This window comes from Fomitopsis serialis (genome assembly GCF_022376445.1).
Source record: "Fomitopsis serialis strain Sig1Antser10 chromosome Unknown B0H18scaffold_499, whole genome shotgun sequence".
NCBI classification, from domain to species: Eukaryota; Fungi; Basidiomycota; class Agaricomycetes; order Polyporales; family Fomitopsidaceae; genus Fomitopsis; species Fomitopsis serialis.
In genome coordinates, this window is record NW_025955459.1 from 414 (window position 1) to 26343 (window position 25930).

Sequence of the window (25930 nt, forward strand, 5' to 3'; positions counted from 1 at the left end):
CACCATCTAGGCCAACTGTCCGGCAGTATAAGTGTGGCGCATGCGGTCAGACCGGCCACAATCGTGAGTGCTGAGCCGAGTGTCAATGTCTTAATGACTGACTAGGTTATAATACAGGAAACAATCGATCATGTCCGAAGTACCATGACATGAACAAGGGTCCTCGAGAGCAAGCTCTGCGTACGGTTGTCCATGATGAGGCGCCAGTGGCCGACGAGCCTCAGCAGCGTTCGCCGAGTCCGCATCCAGGGCCCTCGACGGTATTAGACACTGTCTTCACCACTCCCTCGTATCGACGCAATGTCCGGGTTGCGACACTCGATACTATCCGCGCAGAGCGGCGCGATCTTTCGGGTCAGTCACCTCAACCACAGGATAACTTAGCTGTGCCAGGTGCATCTTCGCAGATCACATCGGAATCCGGCTTCAGTGGTACGTCCATGGCCATTCTGACTTGTTCGGATACACATGCTCACAGATGCTTACTAGGAGCAGCTTCCAGTTCGAATCAGGCACTGATGCGGCCCATTCCGCCGTCTCGCTTCTACGGCAGTCCTGCAAAATAGGGGCTGAGCCTGACGAGTGCCCGGCAGGTACGTCCTTTTGATATTACAATGCAGTATCGAGGCTAAGATCTGCTGCATCAACAGTTGTATCTACGCCATCCTGAGGTGGTCCGAGTCCTGTACTGTCGGCGTCGTCGACATCACTTGTCCCGCCGAGCATCAACCCCACTCCCTTACTCAGCATATCTCGGACGCAATGCGCGGACTTCCGACCCTCACGTCGCTCGTGCGGCCTCGTTTCATCCATGTTTTTGAGTAGAGCACTGAATGTTAATTTGAGGTTCTTCTTTCCGTGAGCTGACGAGAGGCCGGAGAGATAAAAATTGTGCTCTGCATTGCGAGCACAACTTCGGTACACCAGGACATTGGGAGACTCGGTGATAACCCGGTCCTTTGTGTAATTGGAGCCGTCTCCACCGTAAGTGTCCTTGATGAATGTGTGTCAGCCTCGCCCATACCACGAACGGTTCATTGATACCTTGGTGAATAAATTCATCAGCTCAACGACCCAATCGACCCCCCGGAAAGCGTGTGGTTTGCCTGTTGGGTTAACAAGAATAGTGTAACGAATTGCATGGCTTCCACAGTACAATGAGTCTCGCCATAACTATCGTCAGATCAGCAGGAAGTGCTCACCGCAGTCGCTCGGGGTAGACAAAATGTACATCTGTCCAGAACCTCTCCATGTAGCTTGCGTATTTATGCTTCCCCGTCGCCTTGAACAGAGCAATCCATGCAGGCATTATTGCCTCAATGCCTCCGATATCTCCCGCATTGGCATGATAGGAGAACTCCTCGTACAGCGAAAAATACTGATGCATGAGCATGATGTTTTCGTGTTGCTGATCGCGTACATCGGCACTGCGGTTGCGCATAGCATAGAGGTTCTGCACCCCGGCAACGTACTTGGGGACCATACGGTGGGCTATGGTGACAAGCTGCTCGAATGTCGGTGTCTGGCGAGCAAAGTCATCCAGATTGTCCACTCCTTGACCACGATATTGCGAGCGGGCCTCCGTACGCCAACAATCCAGCCGCAGTACGATTCCGGTGTGCAATATCACCTCGTGCATCTGGCGAAACTTCGGCTTTGAACCTATCTGGCCTGTTTCTCGTGGGCGTAGCATCCCCACAAAATGCATGAGACTGTTCTCATCGCGACGCGACTCGGGTGGTTGTATGAACATGCGCCAGATATCATCTGCACAGGCCATCTTCGAGTGAAATATACCTGGGACAAAGATGGCAAACTGATGGCGGCGAAGGGCTGTCTGCTGATGCTGCGGCGCTTTTGGATAGCCTGTACCCCTCAGCCGTTCCGAGATCACCATGGACAAGCACTACATGCTCTGATATGTCTACTATGTCTTCATCTGCCTCCGTGGCCTCGGGGTCTCCGATCCCTGCCTGTTTGAGCAAGTCCGCGATCGCCTGGATGTTGCCGTCGACCTTTGACTGATTTATATCCATGCACCGAACGGGGTGGTAGGTGAGCTTTACAACAGGGATCTGTTCGACGGCTTCTGGGTTGGGTAACAAAGGAATGAATTGTCGGAAATATTCTGGGCCATGTCGGAAGAGTGCGTCGAGAAAAAGCCATGCTGTGAAGCGGGCGCTACGGGACAAACCCGATGGATGTGGAGGATCGGGATGGAGTGTCAGGAGGTTCTCGTACGAATATCGTGGCGGCAGGTTTGGGCTGTAGAGGACACTCGGATTGAGCCACGACGTCTCCCATAGCCTACGTGAGCAGCGTAGGTCGTCAGGCTGGACACCATGCTCGAGCTTGATGATGAGCCCTGATGTAAGGTGGACAAGACGATCCCCCGATTTCTCGATGGTAGGTGTCATGGTTCTGAGTGTCAGCTCACAGTTGTCGTATGCGAGCATCGCGCGGAGGGACTGCCCGAGCTGGCGAACATTTCTCGCACTCTCTCGGGACAGCGAGTGAACGGCATTATTGATCGAAGACGGCGAGATTGAGATGCCCATGTGAGTGAGTGCCTTGATGACCTTGTCTGGTGTATTGCAGGAATGGAAGAAGATCGCGTTTACGGCAGCGAACACGTTGCATTGTTGGTTGAGCGAGTGCATGATTACAGACAGTATAACTACTGTCTTCTGCGGAAGGCAAAGTTGATTAGGACGAGAGTAAGAGCATGTGCACTCGCAATCTGGCTCACTAGATGACATAAGGCTCGCTGCAATTTCAATCGAGCATCCTTCGCAGGAGCTGAGGGATCGGCGCCTTCTCGAACATCGCCTCCGCCGAGCTCTTGAAGCTCCCGCCACAACTCCAGCTCATCCGGACTGAGAGTTTGATCCTCGGAATCTCCCTCCGCTAGGCCGGTCCAGAGCTCTCGGCCTGACAAGAGGAACACAATGAGTTCCCATAGTTCGGGAGCCAGGGACCGCATTCGTGCAGCCATGTCCTCAATGCGGAAATCAAGGACTTGTTCGGCTTTCATGTGCACGGCACCGAGATGCCATCCGTTGTCCTTGTCCGTCAGCTCGCGCGCGACACGATGGTAATGTGCTTTCATTTCTTGATGCGCCCAACGCCGTGTCACGGCAGACGTCCGAGTATTCCGCGCAGACGCCGCGAGAATAAGGCCAAGATTGGCATTGAGACCTTCGAAGAAGGTGAACCCGGCGAAGGTCTTGTCATCGAGTGATTCCAGAACGAGCTCAGACAGTGACACACGAGCTTCAAGGAGAGCTTTTCGAATGAACTGGATTTGCGCGAGAGATATCATCGCCCGGGACGTACAAAACGCACTCGTCCGTTGTACATATGCAGTGCACGCGTTCGCGCAATTGAACATCGCTCGAGGCGCAGGTAATTACATAATCTCGGTCATTGATCGACTCGCCAAATTGGGGGGTATGCAGCCGGGGCTCCGTTTGTTTGTATATGTTTTGTGCCAGCCGCCAGAGGGGGGTAAAGGGGAATAAGATTACGGAGATTCAGGATCGGGCGGGGATAGAAATATTTGATGGGATGTGGCTGAGGTGTGGCGGGTCAGGATAGGGACACAAAACATGAATTGCGGTCTCGAAATTCATCCCCTCTACCCCCCGAAGGCGGATGGGGAGGAGCCTGTGGTTTGACAATCTTGTTCAGTAGTCTAGTAAATCAGTAAAGGTATAGGTGAACCGTACGACGTGTGGGCCACCGTGACCTACATCGCGGAATCTGCACGGCGGTGTTACTCCCAGGTACATCTTATCGACGAGCGGAAGCCCAATCGACGATCATAAGCCCTGATTAGGCAATGCTAGTTTACTATCACTACGGTCGCCCCTGCCCCGCCTCACGACAGTCTGTTAGTTCCCGGGTGCGCGATCAACAACTTGACCTCTGCTGGCTCGTTCTTTGTCTGGCTGTGCTATACTGGACCACAGATTGTCCGTTTTCTGCCAGTAGGTTTCGCTAGTAAGTACTCTGCCATCAGGTTGTGAAACGGCTGCCGGGACTTTGACAGACCTATGGTGACGGTGACTCAACCTGCAATGGACATGCCGAGCTTGTCATGCCAGGAAGAAAGACAGCGGGGATTTTGCGCAAGACTGCTGACAGTCTACCCTAAACGCAGTCCCAACTCCGACAGTGGGTGTTTTAAGTCACGGTAAGTTGACTCGCTGGCACTCACCTCTGCTCTGCACACGCCGTTTCCCGCACTGACATGCATATTCATTGGCCGTCCGTGTCTACTATGTACAGCACTCCGTCCCCACCCTCGTGTCCTGCACGTCCGCCGCCCTGCACAGCTCATTCCCTCGACGGCCGCGAGCAACGTGCATGGCCCTCGACGTCCTGCGTCGCAGGCAGAACCGCATACCTACAAGGCGCGTAAGCACTTCACTATTATTCCCCGCCATCCTCGACCTCCGACGCGCCGTCCACCCTCTCTGATGCTACCGAGCCTGTCGCTCCCCGGTCACTTGACCGGTGGCCTGCAGTGCTCGCGGCAGCAGCCCAACGTGGACGGTGTGTCGCAATGCGCTGCGTCCACGCTAGTGCGCGTCACACGAGTTGTTGGCTGGTCCACATCTCTCGCAAAACCCGTCGGCCCTCGCTGGACGGCAACGACGTCTCCTGCATGCAGACACCGTCGTGTGCTGGATAGCCAACGTCGTCTCTGCTTCAACGTTCTACACATGGGTCACATATTCTCATTTGTTTACATTCGCTCACTCACATTGCCCAGCACGATGCCGACGCTAGGCAACCACTTGCGAACCTCACCCCGGATTCGCCCTTGATCAGCGTGTCGCGCTCATTTGCTCGCCGAGTCGCCGTCGCCAGCACTCTCGCTCCCTGCCCGCACTCTCGCTCGCTCAGCTGCTCGCCCCGTTCGCCTGCTTACGTCATCCACCCACCCACTCGCTCGCGCCCAGCTGTCCGCCAGCCGGTGACACCTGCCGGTGCGCACATCCTTCCATGTACTTCAGAGGCTGTCTCTCGCTCGCGCTTTCTCTCGCGCTCGGCGGCGCTCGCACCCACTCGCCCGCTCGGCTGCCCACCTATTCGGCGGAAACAGCCTCCGAGTCGCTGGCGACTTCAAGCACCGTGACGGCACCCATGGCTGCACTTGGGCCTTGGCTCAGCAATACCGATGCTGGCGGCTCCTTATCCACTGGCGGGTCAGGCATAGGGTGTGATCGTCCGAGTTCGTGTTGTATACTAGTACTAGTAAGTTAGGATATGTAGTCGTCACTAGCCGAATACATTGCGATTCGATCCTCATCTATTCCGGGCGATACGAGCGCCAAGTGCGGCCAAATGAGGAGTGCAATGTCGCATCAACAGCAGACTATTGGGCTAACACTAGACTGCTCAAGTTATAATAACCCTGTTTTATTACTTACTAGCCTTGCATATCCTAACGAACGATGGTCGGGCATTGTACTTCTGACGGAAGTTGATCAGCGACTCTCGGCCTTTTGATTGTCTAACAGCCTGTTGTAGTATGACCGAATATCTACTGGCGAAAACCCACCTATTCCGGCCACATCATCAGTCTGTTAGTTCTGTTAGTTCTGTTAATCGATGCTTTGGCCATGTCAGGTCGCCGTCGGTCTGATGCCAATTTTGCGATGTAGGACTGGGCCGACTGGCAGCGCTTAGCGCTCAGCACGGTACGTACCGAACTTTCCCACGTACATATACTCCGGCCGCATCGCTCAGACTGCTTCAACAGTATCTTGACTTGTGCGTTGCGCTCTCGCTTTCTTTTCATGTGCTTAACGCATCGGACGGGAGGCTATGCTATCTGAGTCGCGGTGTGGCCGACATTTCCACTCTTGCCTCGACTCGAGTCCGCTGCCAGTGGCATGGGCCCCTACTAAGTATTGCCGCACATGCACACATTATGATTGAACACCCAACTTGAAGCCGCGTATTCACTGTCGGTGGCTTGTGCACCACCGATAACCTCGGGTCCAGACGTGCTTGTGATACAGGCGAGCGAGCACACGGATGAATGGTGGGTTGGTTTCCTCAGCCCATCGAGTCCGTCGCGTCATGTCCGAAGCCTGTCCACCACACTTGAACGTTTGAACCTCAAGCGCCGGGTGGTGGACATTCGGTCCACCAGCCAAATCACGATGTCAGATGGTTGGTGAGGACCAGAAAGCAAGTGAAAATCGCTCTTAGGATACCCAATCAAGCTGGGTTTGATGCATATTGGGAGCCACTTCAGTCAACACACTAGTTACGACTGACTTTGAGGTCAGGCCCAACTAGTTACAGGCTGAGTTATATGTGACTTCTTGAACTGATGTATGTGTAACTAAAGGCACATGGTGACTTATAGATTGACTTGTAGACAGTGACTAGTAACATGTTGACATTCATGTCCCAACTTATTGGAATGACCTTTACAACACTACCTAGTTTGGCTGACTCTTTCGGGGACTTAGGCAAGGCCGACTTTTCACGATTGATATATAAGTTATGCATTGCGACCACAACAACCAAACTATATGTTAAGACTAAAGCAGAAGACTTTTCTAGCTGACCCATTAGACATGACTTCGACCGACCTATTAGACATGACTTCAACGACTGACTTATTAGACGCGACTACTAATGACGACCGACTTATTGAACTGAACTACAGACAAGAGATAGAGAACAGTAAGAGAATAGGGAAGATCAAAAACAAAGAAACAGAAGCTGCCAGGCTCCGAGAACACTACAAGTACAAGTTGATGATCCACAACAGCGAGCGCATCATTTACCTTGTCGGCGTCGTTCTTCTTCCCAAGCACGACGGCCAATGTTGTATTTGTGGATCAAAGAGTGCCGCTTATCCCAGACACTCTCGAGATCCGGCCACTCCAGTGGACCGTCTACGATATCCTCGTCTACAAAATAGTCAGTGAATTGTGTTTGTTCGAACATCCATTGAGGACATACTTGATATGGTATCAACCCCAAGTAGATCCCGCACTCCCCACTTGACCCACACGACGTAGTCCCCGCCCCGCAGACAGAACGGAACATTGACGAGGCTCTCGACATGCGTGAACCACCACCGCTGTCGGGGACTCAACCACACTGCGATGGCGTCAGTGAGTTCGAGCCCCCACTCTGTAAAGATACAAGTGAACGAGTCTCGCGAGTATTTGTTGAAGTACTCGTCGGAAGGTAGCACCCCGTCCTGGACGACCTATTGTAAGTCCAGGGAACACGAAAAGATCAGTACACGTACCTCGGTGTATCCCCATACATGGATGAATTCCTCCTGGCCTTGGCTTTCGGGAGAGTTCTCGCGCGACACGTCTGACGACTCAGGCGCCTCGGAAGCGTCATGCTTCGACGACGTGCCGATGGATTTGTCCACCTGAGAACTTGCACTCGACGCTGACGGCACGCCTGTAGCCACACCCGAGGACGACGACACAGCAGCAGATCGCGCGCTTTGCGAGACCTTGGAAGGCGCGCCACGATCCTCCGTCGCATCCTCGGTCAGGTCGATCACGTCCGAGTCGTCTAGGTGGATTCGGCGTCGCTTGATACCACGCGCGGTGTGGTCCCTCGCAGTCAAAATAACGGGCTTGTCCACACGTGGACTCGCATTCGACGCTGACGGCCCGCCTGTGGCCGCCCGCGACCACGACGACGCAGCAGCAGACCGTGCGCTTTGCGAGACCTGGGAAGGCGCCCCAGGATGCTCCGGTGCATCCTCGGTCAGGTCGATCACGTCTGAGTCATCTAGCTGCGCCCGGCGTCGCTTGGTACCACGCGCGTCGACGTCCTTTCCATCCAAAGTAAGGTCGATAACCTCGGGGGGGTTCCTGTGGCCCCTGGGTGTGCCGCGAGCGCCACGAACGGGCTATAATTCAATACCTTCTGTCAGCATACACCGAGAGCCCGAAGAACACTGAGTACTCACAAAGTTGCCGCGTGCAGCGCGTGAATAATGCGCTAACCGTCGGGGGGCCAGAGAGGATTGTCGGAGCGGTGACGACGACGGTGCAGGCGACGACGATGGCAGTTCGTGCCCTGAAGGGGGATCGCGTTCAGGTGGAATACTGGACAGAAGGCTGGGCAACCGATGGCCCAACTCATTCCAATACTGTTGAGAGTCGTCGGACTTGTCAGAGTCGTATGGCTTTGCACGCGCTGCTGTCCCCAGGGCGCCGTTCGGCGTCCGAGAGGATGAGGCGGCGACGTTGTTTGGCGTCCGGGAGGATGAGGCGGCGACACTGTTTGGCAGCTGTCGGAGTGGCGCATTGTATGTGGGTGATGCCGCCTGCGAGGGTCCGTCCCGTTGCTGACGGAATAGCCGGCTTTCCTCCTCCAGCTGTGTCCGTTCGCCGTCCAGTGCCGCTTTCTGGCCAGTGAGGTTTTCTTTCCCCGCATGCTTCTCTTCCCCGATACGGTCAGGTCGGTTCCGCGCTCTGTCAAGAGCTTTATCCACCTCTTTCAGGCGGGTAAGCACGTCACGCATGCGCTTGATCAGCTTGTGCTCGCCGGGGCCAAGACGGCCACTGAGGTAGCGGAACTTTGGCCTGTTCGGGGTACCACACTGCGCACACTGCTTCACCAGTCAACATCGCGTCGAAGAGAAGGATTGAAGTGACTTGCCCTTGTGTAAATGCGCCCCACGTTCTCATCGTCGGTGAGATATTGTAGCTGCTTCGCTGGATGATGGTCACACTCCAGTGTGTCTTCATCGCGGCATAGCTGGCGAACGAACTCCTTGAACGGCGCAAGAACGGGATCGTTCGTGTCCTTGGTCTTGGATGGTGTGCCAGGAGAGAACAAAGTGTTCATCCTGCCTATCCTTGACGAGGCACCCTCATTGCGGCGCAGGGGGGATGACATGAGAGGCGGGGCTTAAAAGGTAGACAAGACTCGCGTGAAGCGGGGCCATGCGCACCTTTATACAGTCCTTGCGCTATTGTTCATAATCCGAGTGGCCAGGAACAGCGATCGGTGGCGTGATGAGCGAAGCAGGGGTCAAAGCGTGGTCCATGGACAAAGCGGAGGCTACAATGACTGCTCTTGGCCACTCGGCTACGTTGGGCCGGGTTAAAGTCTTAGCAAGTTCAAGAGAGCCTATACATCTCCATGTCGTGGCATGCGGCAATAAGTGGCATCGGTACGAACCCAAAACTATCTACGCAACATTACATGCACGACACCGCAGCACAAAGTCCCTTCCTCGAGCTACCTACTTACCTTTGCGATTCAGGTCAGCATAGTTCGTCACGGTCCTGCAGACTGTGTTAGCAATACTTTGACAGACAAGGAACATCACTGACCTTGCCCGCTTTGAACGACTGGAACCCGTCGTCGAAGGCTCGGGGAGTGGCGGTTCCTCTGTATCGCGTGTCTTCCTCTTGGTTCCTGCCGTTGTCGCTCCTTCTGGCGCCGCAGACTTGCGGGCCCGGCCGGGTTTCTTCCGGCTTGAATTGCGGCCAGAGGTCTTCTTCCGAGCATTGATGCTACTCAAGGCGTCTCCGTCACCGACGTCTGGCTCCTCGTGTGCGTCACCAGCACCAGCTTGTGTATCCTGAGCGGGTTCACGGCTGCCTTCATTGACGCCTGAGCTCTCTTCAGCGCCCTCGCCATTGGTCGCTGCATCCGCAGCGTTGCGTTCACTCCGGCTCGTCTCGACCGCGGTTTCCGGCATGTGGCCCTGCGCGTTGACGAGACTGGAGTGCTGCGGCGACTGCGGAGCGATGGAGGGATCGTCCATGTTGAGAGTCGACTGGCGAGTACGATCCTCTGCATTCGCCTCGTGACCGCCCTGGCGTACGCCATCTGGGTGCGAGGGCTCGCGTATAGCGTCGGGAATTGATTCCTCCTGCGCAAGCTCGGCGGAAATACGATGCACCTCGTTCGACGGGTCGGGTTCAGTCGCAGGCGCAACGGAGGCGGGCTGCACGTTGGCCACTTCATCGGGCAGGCGGGCAGGTGCCTGTACATCACGCTCAGCGCCGACATGATTCACGTCGTTCGAGTGCGCCACATCGGCAGCGGCGATAGCCGGCACAGCGTCAAGCTCGGAGGCGTCAGCGGGGGTACTTGCAGTCGAATTCGCCACTTCGGGAGCGACGCTAGCTGGGACAGCGTCAAGCTCAGACGCCTCTGAGATATTCGCCTCGGGGGCGGCAATGGCTGGGACGGCTTCGACGCCGGACGCGTGATCCTGTACACTCGCAAGTGCTTGCGAATGTGGGACATCGTCAGCCGGGGCCTCGGAAGGCTCGATCAATGGGGGGACTGTGCTCCCTGAAGCAGCGGGTTGCGCGGTGGCGAGGTCTGTAGTCGCTGGGTCCATTGTCGGTCGTCGGGTCTCCAGGACGTATTCATCGAGTGCGTTGACGTGCACCCCATTCTCCACGCTCTTCAGATGGTTGACTAGCCGATCTGTGCCTGCAATTCCCGCGCTCACCCTTTATAAATACAAATGAGTGCAGTAGTGTTAGGGATGTTGAGGGCACTTACAAAGTTCTGCGTGGTCGTCCACCGGAATCCATCCATCCGATATACATGAAGATCTCTGTCTCCGTCTCCTCAGACCATTTGTCTACGGCCACTCGCGCGGTATATCGCAGACGCGCTTGACGTCTGCAGACGTGAAGATTCAGTTCACCGAAGCCACCTTAGAGTCGCGACTTACTGGTCCAGGGTCTCGACCTTGCTCAGATCGTCATCATCGCTGTCGTCCGCGTCCGACTCCAGCTGCGCTGCAGCATCCATTGCTGCATTGGCTGCATCAGCCTCTGCCTTCGATTGAGCAGCGAGTACCTCGTAGTGTGCCCATTTATCCGGTTCCTCTGCCTTCATGCGCTCAATTGCACGCGTGATGGCGAGGTTAGATGTCGTGGTCTGCTCGCCGAAAGACAGGCCCGCCTGCCTGGCCTCGGCTTTGGCTTGGGTCCCGAAGTGGGGGTAGTCGTGAATGAAGAGGCCGCGAGCACTCTTCGCGTTTTGCCGCGCTGCCTGAGGCTTGACAGGCTGAGGAAGAGGGATAGGGAGGAGGTCGAGAGGTCCGGACTTCCGCTTGTCGAACCAAGGCTTGTTATTCTCTATCCACTTCTTAATGCTCTAACGAGACATCTTCACTGCCATCCTGGGTGTCGGAAGAGTGAGACATACCTTGAGTCGTCCGGTAGCTCGTTTCGTGTACTCCTCATCGTTCTCCAAACGCAACCTTCCCTTCTTGAGGACGAGGCCACGTACATTGATGTCGAACTGCGCCTCAAACGCAGTCGCAACGTCGGTCGCCATCTGTTTGAAGCTCTGTTTTGGGCCAGCATCCTTCCAAGCTTTGAGGGTCTCGTTGACCAGCCACGTATGTTGGTTGATATTGTCCGGAGGGTGGATGACACAGTTCCGACACGCCGGGGCGGCGTCTGCCTGCGACATCACAAGGACGACAGTGGTAGCCAAAGGGAGCTGAAGGAGAGGTGGAATTGCAAGCGAACAGGGCTCATGCCGCCACAATTTATGAGGCGTGCCAGACTGACCACCGGGCTCGGATCTAAGCCAAACAGGGTGTAAGCCACACAACATGAACGACAAAGCGACTTAGCGAGATAGCGATGGTCAAAGCGTTGATCACATCGTGCCACACATTGAGGCATACCAGCCACAACGTCTTCCGAACGCAAAGAGTATATTGAAATTGTCCACCAGCTACACGGCTAAGACGGGACTATGCTACACAGAGACTGACGGAGAGACATATTGCACAGGCGGGGAGGGGAGACGATGATATTGCTTCGTGAAAGTGTGGACGTAGAATTGAATGGCACGCTCCTCGACGTTGTTGAAGGTCTCCTCGTCGTCGCACTCTGCTGTCGTTGTCGTGTTCACGCGCAGCGACTCTGGAAAATCGAGCCCATTCAGTGGAAAACCTCGCTGTTAACGGTACAGCCGGAGTGCATTTCGACCGTTGCAAACGGTAGAGCCGCCTCCGGCCGGAGTAGTCCGGGTCTACCGTTAGCAACAATGCACCGCTTGCAACAGGCCAGCCGGGCTTTTGGCCGGGGTAATGTACCTGTTGTAAACAGTCCGGCTGGATAGGCAACGGTCCGGCCGGACCCATACAACATCACTGCAAACAGGCCGGGTGGAGGGCAGGGTTAGCACATGCAACAGAGCGGCCGGCCGGTCCACGTTGCAAACAGAGCGGCCGGACTCAGGCCCCACCACTTCAAATGTTCCGGCCAGGATAAAATCCCTTCATTGCAAGCGGACCGGCCGGAGTGAAGTCTATCTGGTCCAGAATGGGTTGGCCAGCCTAAACAAACTGACTCCACGAACAGGCCGGCCGGGCAGGAGTTGTCCTGCTTCAAACGGTCCGGCCGGTCACAGCCCCCTGGGGGCTATTGAAATACTATATGTATTATGCACCTATGGGGTATACCATCATTAGTAGATCACAGCATAATTTTCCCATGACTTAGGGATGCCTAGTGAAGCTGCAAAACACAAAACAGCCCCACTGGCTGGCCAAATTAACTGGCCAGAGATTTCACTCACCCAGGTTTTTGCTTTACTGGCCATAAAATTAGCCAGGTTGTCCCTACAGGGCCAAATCAATAGGCCGGACATTTCAAAACATTGGCCGGGCATTTTAGTTCATTGGCCGAAGCTTTTAATTCACTGGCCGAAGCTTTTACTTCATTGGCCAAAGCTTTTACTTCATTGGCCGAAGCTTTTCTTCACCGGCCGAAGCTTTGGATTGACCGGCCGAAGCTTCTACTTCACCGGCCGGCAAAAACAGCCGGTGCTCGGCACAAAATGGCCGGCTGGTGGGCAAAATGGCCGGCCGGTGGGCAAAACCGGCCGGGCTGTTGAATTACTATATGTGGAAATGTGGTATTGTCTGGAAGCCCTTCATTCATAGAGTCTAGTATTGATTTCCTACTGTCCAAAGGTACATAGTTAGGCCAGGATATGCGAGACAAGATTTACTCACAGGCTTCTTTGCAAAACATGTTATTCAACTGCTGAAGCCAATATTCTTTGCCCACACTGTTTGACTATCTAGAATGTGTTATTTCAATGCATAGAGTAGATTCCCAAAAGGAATAGTCTTATTCTTCAAAGCTGAATGCAGAACATGAGATAAGGGGTAAGGTATAGTATACATGTCAAACAATGTTGACTTCCTGCAGCCAATCTACATTCCAAACACAGTTTCACAATCTAGAATGGTTCATTTACACATAAGGAGTGAGTCGTCCAAAGGAATAGTCTTATTCACATGAGCTGAATGTGGTACAGAGTTAAGGGGATCATGCACAGGCCGGACCATCTCCTATGAGGATTGGCCGGCCGGACCATTACCAACAGTGGGTAGATGTTTCTGTGCCATTCTTGATTGCCAAACCTTGTGGGCAAAGCATATTGGCTTCAGGATGTGAACACAGTATAACATGTATACCCATATACCCACCCTCACCTTAACTCTGTGCTGCCTTCAGCTTGTGTGAATAAGACTATTCCTTTGGAGGATTAATTCCTTGTGGGTCAATGAACTATTCTAGATGGTAAAACACTGTTTGGAAAGAACATTAGCTGCAGGAAGTCAACATGTATACCATACCTGTATACCCCTTATTTGTTGTCCTGCATTCAGCTTCAAAGAATAAGACTATTACTTTTGGGGATCTACTCTATGCATTGTGATAACACATTCTAGATTGTCAAACAGTGTGGGCAAAGAATATTGGCTTCAGGAATTGAATAACATGTTTTGCAAAGAAGCCTGTGAGTAGTAAATCTTGTCTTGCATATCCTGGCCTAACTATGTGTTCTTGAAAACTAGGAAATTGATACTAGACTCTGCGAATGAAGGGCTCCCAGACAATACCACATTTCCACATATAGTAACTCAACAGCCCAGCCGGTTTTGCCCACCGGCCGGCCAATTTTGCCCACCGGCCGGCCATTTTTTGCCGAGCACCGGCTGTTTTCGCCGGCCGGTGAAGTAGAAGCTTCGGCCGGTCAATCCAAAGCTTCGGCCGGTGAAGAAAAGCTTCGGCCAATGAAGTGAAAGCTTCGGCCAGTGAGAAAAAGCTTTGGCCAGTGAGAAAAAGCTTCGGTCAATGAATAAAAAGCTTCGGCCAATGAATTAAAAGCTTCGGCCAATGAACTAAAATGCCCGGCCGATGTTTTGAGATGTCCGGCCATTTAATTTGGCTGGTGGCAGCTTCACTAAGCCCCTTTAAAATGTGGGAACACTATGTTGGGCTCCATTAGTGATGGTCTTACATATACAATCATTCAAATCACACTCTGTATCATAATACAATAGGCCGAAGGTTTTTGAATGCTCTCGGCCAGTGTTTGCATGGCTGGCCAGTGAGCTAACAGCTCAGGCAATGTGATAGGGCATGCACTGTGGACATATAATACATGCTACTAGTAGGCTGTTCTAAGGGAGTATGGTCTATTGTTGACTGGCCCAGCCAATACTGGGTCACGATACTGTTGCCCGGCCGGACCGTTACCAATGGATGGTGCCACTGCCCGGCCGGACCGTTACCAGTGTGGAGTGCTAGATTATATGGCCTGGCTAGCCTGCTATCAATGTGGAAAAATGGTCCGGCCGCTCCGTTGCCAGCTAGAGATGATGCAACCCGGCCGGTCTGTTATTAGCCAGGGAGCATGTGCTCCGGCTGGCCCATTGCAACTGGTGAACTATGCACTCCGGCCGGCCCATTACAGGCCCATTACAAATGAAGGATCCCATTTCCCGGCCGGTTCGTTACCATAGGAGAAAGAGTATCCCGGTTGATCTGTTACAATTAAAGCCCCTTATTTCCCGGCCGGTCCGTTGCCAGCAAGACACTAAATGGCCCCCCTGTTCAGACAGAAAATAGGTGCCCTAGGGATACACCGGCCGGACCGCTTGAACTGGTTTGAGATACGCTCGGCCGGCTTGTTTGAAACCAGTCCGGCCGGCCTGTTTGCAACGAGGAAATCACAGCTCCGGCCGGAGGCGGCTCTACCGTTTGCAACGGTCGAAATGCACTCCGGCTGTACCGTTAGTATCGAGTAGGTACCACTGAATAATGTGGAAAATCCGGCCATGCACTCAGGACGTACAGGAAGGCCTGCAGGTTCGCACGACGTGCCTTCCAACCTTCTTGACCAGCCGGAGTCCAGCAGAAAAATGGTGAGCCAACATCAACAACGGACAACGCAGACTGAAGGGCAGAACCCCGCCAGACGTTGGCCAACTGCTGTTCTCGCTCCCAATGGCGGAATGAGTTGCCAGTGAGGTCGACGAGGCGAGTATCGAGCGCGCGAAGCTCACATTGCCAGTTGGTTTCGAATAGCTCCCATACGACGAGGTTGAGCAAGGAAGGGTCGCTACGGGCTACATCGACGGACACCTCCAGGCCACGATAGCTGGTCGCCTCGCTCTCGCGATATGACAGCAGGGACCCCCTTGGGCGAACAGGCCGCGGACCCCCTGTCGTCGTTCCAATCGGATGGTCTCCTGTCTCTTCTGGGGCACTACACCACCTGCTTGGTTTTCCTCCACGATGTTCCCTTCCTCCACTTCTCCCACTTCGCCTGTGTCCGCTGGCTCGCCATGGATTGCGCTCACCCGGTCGTCATCGTCCACGCGATAGTCCCCAAACAACGCATGTCGCCAGTCGGCGATGCGCAAAGGGGCTCCGTTGATACGAGAGTCGACCAGTCGGAGTCTGCAGAACTTGCGAATGCGGACGAAGTTGTGCAGGTAGCGCGTTTTGTGGTTCTGGGCCTCGAGGATGAGGAACGGAGGAGGGTAATAATACTCTAAGGCGACCGGCGGTGGAAAGGCCAGAGGTGGTGCACTCGACAGAGCGGCTCGCCAATTCGGACTCATCGTGACGACACCTTCCGGGGGGCGCTTGAAGGTCGTCGCGGCGTGTTCCTTCTGCGGTTTTGCCCCCCCGCGTTTGCTCCGACCTCGCTTCCCCCTTTTAGTGGCATTACGCCCAGCGTGGGGTTTCTGTGGCGGCGGCAGCAGCGGCACAGCGGCATCGTTCCCCTTGAATCGCTTGGCCTCGGCCTCCGCGCCCTCTGCTCGGCTCACCGCCTGGAGATGAGGAAGCGCAGAAGAGCACGTCATGTTACATACAAACACCACAGAGGGGTGCGTCCAGCGTCCGGGATCCTGGTGAGTGCCGTCGGGGTCGTACCATGATTTTGGGACCCGCGGCCAAGCGGGTGTATCGTTAAGTATGTTGGACCAATGACGCGGGCTGACGACCTGTGCAATCTTCATAACACGCGACCACGGCCGGATGTGCCAGAAGGGTAGGCCGAGGCGATAGAATAGTTGGGCGGCAGCATCAGTGCGCACGAACGCCCCGAGCACTGGAAGAACCCAAGGATGATGAGAAATCGGACTAGCCATACGAATAACAACTTCGTTGTAGAAGACGGTCAGCCCGCTCAACTCCAGGATAAGGCGGTGGGCCATGCGACCCGTTACCAAGGCGTGCTGTTCGGTGGTCGGGAGCATTCGAAGGCGGTCGACAGCGTTCCTCAGCAGGATAGATAACATCTTGCCGAGTCTGTGGTGTATACCGGACTCCCGGTTGAACAGGAGGGCGTCTCGCTTCATGGTATTTCGCTCAGCGGCATCGTACCTCTGGAGAACGTCGGTCGCGATGGAGTACAACTCATTGAGGACCTCGGGCTTCAGAAACCCGAAGCCAGGAACACCGCACGAAATAGACTCTTCCCAGGGACTGTACCCGAAGCCTTCGTATACCTGTGCTCCGGGCGCGAACTCGGCGTCGGAAGTAGGGATACAGGCATGATGGAGACACCGCTCGTTATACAACTGCGGCCAGCGCGTGTACTCCTGTGGTCCCCAGAGCCCATCGCTGTACGTTATAATCTCTTGCGCGCTGATACGGGGGAATTGAGGGACCCAGTCGAGAAAGGGCGAGGTGAAGATGTTGCACTGGTCTTCGGCATCCGCGGCACACTTGACGTCGAAGGCGGTTGTCGCGCCATACCACTCTACGGCAGTCCAACAGAGTCAGTCTTGATCAAGACGACAACACGGGTTGTACCCACTGTAGCCGGGCGTGGCACTGAGCTCAAAAGCTGTAGTCTGTACCACGCGATGCAAGTTCGCGTCGGCCATATTTCTGGGGCCAGACGCTGTTAGCTCGATTGGACCCCAGAAAGCGCACTGTCTCTCATACCTGACTTCGAACGCGGCGCAATAGTAGCCCTACGTGAGTACAGGCGGCACATTGGGAGAGTTAGGCACTGCAACAGGATTGGCACTGTGTTGTGGCATTCAAGGGCATTGAGACGTACAATCGCAAGTTCGTGAGATATGAAACAAGTTTCGGGCTCAGTCGGAGTCGACGCGACGATGATACGCGTATGGGAGTGAGCAAGGCTTTGAGGCTTTGAGCTTGAGGATCGAAGGACGGGCGCGAGACTGCCGGACAGCAGATATACTGCGCCCTGGCCAGGTTCGCGCAGGAAGATCAGGATCTTCCTGTGCCGCAGAACCAGCCTCTATAGGTCCGAGCGAGAGAGGAGCGAAGCAGAGCGGGAGAGAAGTGGGAATGCCGAAGTGCTGGGAGTGGGATATGGCAGCGTAGTGGCAGAGGAAGCGCTCGCTCGACGCGCTGAGGTCGCCCAGTCGCTGGGCGTTTACCATAGCTGGCAAGTCACTTGGACTTGACTTGTACGCTCCTCTCCTCCTCATTAAGCTTCCCGTGCCCACCTCTCACCTTAGCTCAATTTGGTCCCGGCCGCCTCTGTCTCTCCTCCTCCGTTGTGGCTCCTTGTCGGGCACCCGAGTGTCCGTGTTGGTCTTGACCATGCGTTGATGCTCGGGGAGGTCGCTCCTGTTCCCGATGAGCAGTTGAGCGCACCTCAAGCGCACCTCACGTAATCCCACCCATCCGTCCGGCAACCCAAGGAAGTCGATTCAAACTTTGCGAGGAACTAAGTCTGAGGGAGGCGCGCTTCCTGACGATCCGCGGCGGAGAAGATCCTCGAGACCAGCTCTGCGGGCCGTGTAGTCCTTCAAAGGATGTGAAGATGCTCCTGTGGAGTTTCAATGGGTGCGTTTTCATGACGTGCATTTCATCCCTTAGCAACTCACCTGTGTCCTTCTAGCACATATGCTGCAGCGCGGGTCGCAGCACGTCGATCCCACCTCCCCCGGCAGACTCGTCCTGCTGAAGCCCATCATTCTTTACCAGACCACCGTACACGTCCCCCTACTCCTTGCGAACCGAGCGCAAGCAGTTGCCCGAACGCGCACCTGTCCAAGTAAGTAGGTTGCTTGCGGTCTTCTCCAAGTGCAGCTTCACGGACCCGTACAGCTTCCACGCACGTCGGAACGCATGAACACTTGACACCTGAGCCTCCACGATACCGATCCTTATAACACTTGACACCTGGGCCTCGACGATACCTCAGTCCTCGTCTATCGCCCTCGATGGATGCTCGTTCATACCCATGTCATTCAGCATTCAACGAACACCCTCTCCCGCACAGTCCTTGTAGCGCCACGATCTCCTGCATCTCCTTACACCTCGCCCAGGCATCGTCCTTACAACACGATGTGTACACGTGTATCGAGACGTCTCTATCTATTGTTTTTGTCTCGCTTTGCTCGGCCCTCGCGGTTCGCGCCTTGGTCGGCGCATGGTGATGTGAGTGGCCCGCGGTCGTGCTTTGTCCCAGTGGCGCGAGTGGCCGATCATAGCGATGCTTGGGGGTGTGCTTCGCACAATGGCATTGTCATGACGTTCTCGCCACCTTGACCGACGCAACATAGCTGCCCGACAACCCTGTCTTACTCTCGCCCTCATTCCCTTTGGTTGTCTCTTCCCGTCTCGGTGACACGCAGGATGCCTAAGAACAAACGCAAGAAAGTAGATCGCTACGACTATGTCGACGATGGTGGCGAGTTAATTCCTGATGGGCCACAAACTATTCGCGTCGACGCAGCTGGCACCGAGACCGTTGAGTATTGGTCCCCCGCCCGACGTCCTGAGAAGCATCGCAGCGCCACCACTTGTCCACCCGGCGCCGTTCTTCCGTCTCTGCTGGACACCTTGGCGGACGTAGAGGCCCATGGTATTCCACCGCCCGACGTACCTGAGGCGGACAATGTGGGGGGCGAGAGCGCAGAGGCTAAGCGGGAACGAACGGTAAGCCATGGGCGGTAACACACGCGACGCGTTCTGTGGACTCACATTCAATGCAGAAGCCCCATGATATCATGCATGCTTTTGTCACTCAATGGGCGCAAAAGCTCCTCGACGTACTGCGCAAACGCGAGACCGACGTCGGGAAGTCGTGCCACACGTGCCAAGAACCCCACGCTTCATTCCGTTGCACGGAATGCTTCAATGGCCCGCTCCTCTGTCGCAAGTGCGTCGTCGAAGCGCACACTTGGACACCTCTGCACCGCGTGGAACGATGGACAGGAACGTTCTTCGAGCGTGCGCAACTCAGCGATCTCGGCCTCGTCTTCTCTATTGGACACCACGGGCGCCCGTGCCCCTCATCATCGCACAACCGTACGAGAAAACTCACGGTAGTACACACGACCGGCGTTCAATCCATGGTCGTCCAGTATTGTGAATGCATCCACGACGGCAAGTTCCCCGATGACCGACCTGTTCAACTATGGAGTGCCGGTTTGTGGCCAGCTGTGGTGTCCCTTAGTCCTCGTGCCCGGTATGCGCTGTATCCAGTCTCTATTCAGAGGAACTGTCTACACTTGCATACATGGGGCGATGAGGATGGTAAAGGACTGAGGTCTCGTAGGTGCACAGGCGCGCCATACGAGCCCTCAGGCAAACAATGACAAACATACAAGACGAGAAATACCGTAACGGGAATATCCGTTACACCCTCCCCCACTGGACACGACCACGGGTCCCAGCGATAACCAGAGAAACAGATAGAAAAAAGGAAAAAGAAAGGAAACACACGCAACAACCCAACGGTGGTAGCGAGTGGCAAAACAAAGATGATGTTGAACTGTAGACAACGACATGCTAGATCGTGTCAGTGAGCAGACACAACCATTCACCATTGTCATACATAACTTGATGGAGTTATGCAACCAGGAACGTAGACTACTACTCGGACTTGGAGTAGTAGTCTGCGTCTTCCGAGTTACCCTCATCTTCGGCAGATAGTGCAGAAGAACTCTGGATATCCTCCATCTCAGACTGCTCGTAGTAGTCAGAGACTACTACCGAGTTTGTCTCTTCAGACCCTGAACTTCGTGAGTACCACGAGCTATGGTGCTCGGACTCGGAGAAGTACTCCGACTCAATCTGGTCAGGGTACTCCTCACGAGTGGTGGTATGAGGCTCCTCATCAGAGGAGTTATACCAGTCAGAGTCATCCCAAGGTTGACTGCGAGGTGGTACAACAAGCCATCCCAGCTTGTTGTAGGCCCAATATCGCACCATCTCCATAGGTAATGGTGCAATGAGCAGAGGATCAAACTCGAGAGGAACCACTTCCAATTCCCTCTGGAAGTGGTCCCATGCTCGACGAGCAGCACGAGAATATGTCCCCGGTCGCGGGGACATCTCCTCGATGGCCTGTCCACAGCTGAGTGCAGATCTCTTGCAGTGAGCCCAAATGGCCCACTCGCCATCACTCGCCGCGGATTCGGCCTCGTCGAAATCGTGGTCGAGCTGGTCCGCGAGGAGGCTGAAACACAACTTGCGCAACACCTCATCCGTGGGCCATTGACTCACGTCGACGATTACTGGACAATCCGGTGTGCATGCTCGGTTCAAGACTGGTACTTCGCGGCACGAAGTACCGGCTTCCCGAGTGGCGTTGTGGCCACGATGGTCACTACTAGTACCCTCCACGTCGAGTCGATCACTCGACACTCGCGGTACTAGTACGGGTAGTACCTGTCTCGATGTTTGACATGAGGCCTCTTCGCGCAACATACTGGTGGCAGTGTGAGATAGGCGGCGGCCACTCAAGGCCCCGCTCCCTTCCCCTCTCAGGAGAGTACCCCCCTCGTGGAGGAGGTAGCTCCTCCCTGTGCTCGCGCCAGCTCGGTCTCAGTACCATTAGTAGCAGTCGAACGTCGCCGTTCGCCTGAGTCCAATGATTCCAGCCCTCGCGCTGGCTGTGCCTTCTTACGGGCGCGCGACGACGCCCTGGTCATCGCGTCATTCGATGCGGGCGCATCACCTGGTAAACTGGATGTGCCTGCCACACCATACGGCATGAGTATTTGCACCCGCGAGGACGAGGGTTCGTCCTCGCCAAGTGTCTCCACTACTGGAGTTATTGACGTCGACTTGTCAGTCGACGTCAATCCAGTCGACTGACCCGGGTCCGAGGAAGGAGACGGCACATTCGTCTTGGATGTGCTCGGCGGTGGGTCCCGGTCTTGTTCGTTGGATGTGCCAAGTACCTCGCGGTACTTGGTGTAGTGTTCGTCGCCGTAAGCCGCGACCAGTCCACGTTGGTCTTCGAGGTGCTGCCAGTGGGCGCGACGTGCAGGTGGCATGTAGCGTCCCGACGGTCGCCATCCGGGCTCGGGTGCAGCCTGTCGCACATCTACCTTTGTAGATGTTTCGGTCGACTGCTCGCGATCCACGGGATCTGGCCTGCCCATTTTTTCGTTAAGGCTCGTTTCAGTGTCGCCCAGCGGTGGCACTGTAATGGGAGAAGGTGGGTGGGCGAGTACCTCGCAGTACTCGCCCTGGTCAGTCAGACGATCGTGTCCGCCTGCAGCATCCTCTGCATCGAAGGTAGTGCTCGATGGCGGTGCCGCACCAGACGTGGATAGGTGGGACGCGTCAGTAATGCGTGTATGCACTCCGGACGCGCCGCCGTGCGTGGCCACAGATACGACTAGTATGTCGTTCTGTGGTGTGAATGGACCACTGTCCATTGCGACGACCTTCAGGGTGGTCGCAATCGGCGCGAGCAGTGGTACGGAAGCGGGTGACGGCGGTCGCGATGCGAGTACTGAAGTGTACTCGCTCTTCGGGTCACTGGCGAGCTCAGAAATGCTGGCGTCGAGCGTAAGGCTCGACGTCATTGGTGGTATCGGGATGGAAGATGGTGACGGCGAGGTGAGTACCGTGAGGTACTCGTTGTTGAGCTCACCGCCGAGCTCCTCCGCGTATGCATCGCACGGTATGCCCGACGTCCGCATAGGAGCTACCAGGACGTTGGGTGCGTCGATCGAGCTCGCCGGCTCGCCGGTCATACCGCCATGCCTGACCATGCCGGGTACGACCTGTAGGTCGTCCCCTGGGCTGACTGTACCACTGTCGTATGCGGTGACTGTCACGACAACCGCCTCGGTTGTCGTGGTCGTCACGGGCGGTGATAATGGGATAGGAGATGGTGGTAGGGGCAGGGGGGTACGTCTCTCGCAGACGTACCTGTCGTCGAGCTATCCCACTCGACTCGCACACCTTCTGTGCTTGCCCTGCACCCTTCCCCCTCTCCTCCTTCTGCCTGACCCTCCTCATCTACCTCTCGCGCTTCCTCGCCCTCACTCATATCGCCCTCGTCCCGCCCTGACCGTCATTCGGTCCTACGCGCGTCCCCCAGGGTTCGCGTGCGATCTCCGACTCGTGGTGCCCGTCGTAGTCGCCATGGGTGTCGGAAACCATGGAGAAGTCGATGGAACGTTGGGTGGGGTTCCCTAGGAGCGAGCCCTCGGCGAGAACTGTAAAGTTCTCGCCGGGTTGACGGTCGGGACACCGGTCTGGCGTATCGGGTTTCGTAAGCGCCGGCCGCTGCACTACCGGCAGTGCGGCAGTCGGGTCGCGAGCTCGAGCTCGCGCGTTCTTCAGGAGTACGCGATCGTCGGGCTGCGCGCTCGTCGGGGCGCCGGGGTCGCGGAGAGAGTGGTTGCTGGAGAAGTCGAGGTCGAGATCGGGGCTTGCCAGCTCAACCGCACAGGGTTCGGCTGTCTTTAAGCCCGAGACGGAGACTTGCACGCCCTGGAGGATGTGCAGGTTCTCCTGGGAGGCGTCCGCGCGGAATTGATGACCATCGGAGGTGATAACGAGTCCGTCCGGAGGGCCTGCCAGTTGAACCGCAGGCGGTTCATCTGTGCAGGTGCGAACTACTTGTGCTCGCCAAGGGACGGTCCGAGCCTCTCGCAGCGAGGCCATACGCGGCGGTCGGCCTTCCAAAGATCTTGTGGAGTCGAGCGCGTCGCCAAATGGGTCGCCGGGGTCGTCCCATGGCTTGGCCAACTGAACCACAGAGGATTCAGCTGCGTCGGAGCAGCCAGAGACCTGCACTTCCTCACGGAAGTGCGATCCATCTTGGGACGCCGATGTTAGCGCGATGCTACTGTCCGACAAGGAGTCAGTGAACACCGCGTCACAGCCAGTCGAGGTTAAATGGAACACCTCGGACCTGCATCGCTGCTGGTCCGTTGTACCGCCTTGCGAGATGGAAGGTACGACCTCGCGGTCGTCCACTAGTACAGGTGCACCACTTTGCAGTGCGGACGGTACAACCATTGGGTCGTCTCGTAATTCGAACGTGCCATCTTCATGGTCACTCGTGATCATGGGAGCAGCGATGAAGAGACGGTGGCCCGACGAGTCGCGGGCGATGCTCTCGGCGGGCTCCCTGTTCGTCGTCACACTCACTGGTGTGGACGCCCTGGCAGGCGCGGACCTGGCATGTGTCAAAGTGAGTACGTTCCTCCGGGACGTATCCTCACTTTTCGACCCTTCGTGCCGGTCAATAGCGTGCACATCGAGTAGTAGATTCGGTGTGTGCGCTATGAAGCGGTCGTTGTTACCGGAACAGAGCACGTCAAACGCGAAGTGCTGCGTCTCCATCGCGCAGCCTTGCGAACTGGAGGGTACGACCTCGCGGTCGTCCCCTAACGCAAGTGTGCGGCCTTGCGGATCGGAAGACACGACCAACAGGTCGTCCTGCAGCGCGGATCTGCCGTCCTCATGGCCAGCCGCGCGCTCGGTGACCTTCACGTTCTTTCGCTGCACTTGCTGGTGCGGGCACGGCCAAGAGGATAGGTATCGAGGTGGATACGTCCGCCTGGGGCGTATCCGCTACTCGATAGCCAGTCATGGACTGGTGGGGCACGTCGGCGTGCAGTACTGCGCGTCCGTCGTATCGCCTTGCAGGGTGAAAGGTCCGGGTACGACCTCAGGGTCATAACGCAGCACCCGTGGGACATCCGGTTACGACTTCGCAGTCGTACCTGAGGGCAGTAGTGCCATAGTCGTGGCCAGTAGTGCGCACGACGAGCCTTGAGTTCGTCGGTACGCCTACTGGCGCAGGTACAGAGGGTATGGAGGGTACGACCTGGAGGTCGTCCCGCAGCACAGACGTGCTGCCACACGGAACATCAGGTACGACTTCGCAGTCGTACCTGGGGACGTGGTTGCCCTCTCGTGGCTAGCAGGATGCACGACGAGCTTCTCGTTTGTCGCTACGCCTGCTAGCGCGGGCACGGGAAGCGGGGGGCTGCGATGCAGGAACGTACAGTGAGTACGTACCTGTGGTAGTCGAGCCTTCGGGCTCGTGCTTCCTGCTCGCCCCGCACCCTTCCTCCCTCTGTCCCTTTGTTCTCCTTCTCCTCGCTATCGCTCCCCGTCTCCCTGTCCTCTTTCTGCTCTCCTCGCTCCGCGTCCTTCGTGGTCCGCTCGGTCCTGCTACTCGGCGCGGGACTTGAACGCGCATCGTTCAAGTCCTGGATCACGCGGCTGCGTTGCGTGTCGCCAGAGCCGCGGTAGGGGTCGAGGCGCGAGACGAGAGGGGAGAGTCGAGGATCCGGGGAGGAAGGAGGTGGTGATCTGGTACCGTGAAGTACCAGGTCGTCGGTCGCCACTGACTGGACTGGCGGCAAGTCAGACAGCCATTCGCGAACGCGAGTTCGCACTCGCGTTGGGGCCCCGCGCGCGTCTGGTTCGCCAGACGGGCGCTCGAGGTGGCTGCCCAGAGAGTGGGAGTGGTCGAGGACGTGGAGTCGGTGGTGGCGGTCGAGCGCAGTGCGGTGGGCGCTAGCACTCAGGCCGCTCGCCACGGACCCGTGACGCTCGACGCCCGTAGGGTCGAGCGCGTCGCGCGTCGCGTCGAGCAAGCTGCTCGACAAGGCTCGCACGTCATTCGACAACGAATATATGCTTTTTGTGTCGCGGCTCATCTCTGAGCACGCGACGGGCGTATCTACACGCGTGGGCTCGTTCCCACTGCACACAGTACTACTGTAGTACTGTGTGCCTATGCCCTCCCGTGTGCTAATGCGAGTCAGCTCCTGGCGCTGCTCGTTCACTCCGGGCACGAGCTCGACTACGGCTACGTCGTCGAGCTCGGCGCGCTCACCACTCCTCCGAGTGGTGCCGAACTTCATCGGTTGGCTGGTAGCAGGCGGAGAATCAGTCTCCGGGCGGCTCTGAGCGAGCTCGACGTTGGGCTCGAGCTGCTCAGCGCGCGGTGCCTGTTCGACCTCACGGTCGGACGGCGCCTGCTCTGTGAGTGCTCCGGCTGAGTCCTCGCGGTGAGAGGACTCAGTCCGGGTGGTCTTCGTGCGAGAAGACCGACTGCGGCTGCTGGCCTCGGACAGTGCGGCGTCGACCGTTGCCAGCAGGTCGGCCTCGAGTTGCTTGGATTCCTCGAGGGCTTTGTTGATCCGCTCTTGACTTGCGGCGAGCTTCGCTCGGACTTCCTCGCGCAACGCCTTCAGCTTGCTGCGGGTCCCACTGTGGGACCCGCGGCTGCTTCGCGAAGGTGCGGACGGGGTGTGGTCGACTCGGACATCTTGTCGAGTTGTCGAGTTGGCCAGAATGATCAAATAGCATAGAGTTGTTGACGTCGATAGGTAGATATCGAAGTCGAGTTTCGAGGTTGTTGC

General features: G+C 56.3%; 6 protein-coding genes across 6 annotated transcripts; 1 reads left to right on the top strand and 5 right to left on the bottom strand.

Moving 5' to 3' along the window:
- Positions 1–609: 609 nt before the first annotated feature.
- B0H18DRAFT_896175 (uncharacterized protein) lies at positions 610–1125 on the bottom strand (the record flags this gene model as incomplete). Its single annotated transcript, XM_048041414.1, has 2 exons — positions 610–993; positions 1045–1125. Coding segments are annotated over 2 exons (465 nt in total), but the record flags the coding sequence as incomplete, so codon positions are not given.
- A 73-nt stretch (positions 1126–1198) lies between these two features.
- Positions 1199–3322, bottom strand: B0H18DRAFT_1130412 (uncharacterized protein; the record flags this gene model as incomplete). The annotated part of the gene is made up of 3 exons (XM_048035466.1): positions 1199–1866; positions 1895–2687; positions 2750–3322. The coding sequence occupies 3 exons, from the start codon at positions 3320–3322 to the stop codon at positions 1199–1201; spliced, it is 2034 nt and encodes a 677-aa protein (XP_047884503.1).
- Positions 3323–6804: 3482 nt separating this feature from the next.
- B0H18DRAFT_1130413 (uncharacterized protein) lies at positions 6805–11457 on the bottom strand (the record flags this gene model as incomplete). The annotated part of the gene is made up of 10 exons (XM_048035467.1): positions 6805–6938; positions 6991–7243; positions 7286–7909; positions 7970–8614; positions 8686–8915; positions 9262–9296; positions 9345–10481; positions 10534–10656; positions 10709–11136; positions 11188–11457. The coding sequence occupies 10 exons, from the start codon at positions 11455–11457 to the stop codon at positions 6805–6807; spliced, it is 3879 nt and encodes a 1292-aa protein (XP_047884504.1).
- A 3632-nt stretch (positions 11458–15089) lies between these two features.
- On the bottom strand, positions 15090–17197 carry B0H18DRAFT_1130414 (uncharacterized protein; the record flags this gene model as incomplete). Its single annotated transcript, XM_048035468.1, has 3 exons — positions 15090–15520; positions 15574–17070; positions 17128–17197. The coding sequence occupies 3 exons, from the start codon at positions 17195–17197 to the stop codon at positions 15090–15092; spliced, it is 1998 nt and encodes a 665-aa protein (XP_047884505.1).
- A 2157-nt stretch (positions 17198–19354) lies between these two features.
- On the top strand, positions 19355–19741 carry B0H18DRAFT_854402 (uncharacterized protein; the record flags this gene model as incomplete). The annotated part of the gene is made up of 1 exon (XM_048039636.1): positions 19355–19741. A coding segment is annotated over one exon (387 nt), but the record flags the coding sequence as incomplete, so codon positions are not given.
- Positions 19742–22586: 2845 nt separating this feature from the next.
- On the bottom strand, positions 22587–25877 carry B0H18DRAFT_1130417 (uncharacterized protein; the record flags this gene model as incomplete). Its single annotated transcript, XM_048035469.1, has 5 exons — positions 22587–23727; positions 23782–24111; positions 24278–24409; positions 24576–25744; positions 25788–25877. The coding sequence occupies 5 exons, from the start codon at positions 25875–25877 to the stop codon at positions 22587–22589; spliced, it is 2862 nt and encodes a 953-aa protein (XP_047884507.1).
- Between the last annotated feature and the right edge of the window lie 53 nt (positions 25878–25930).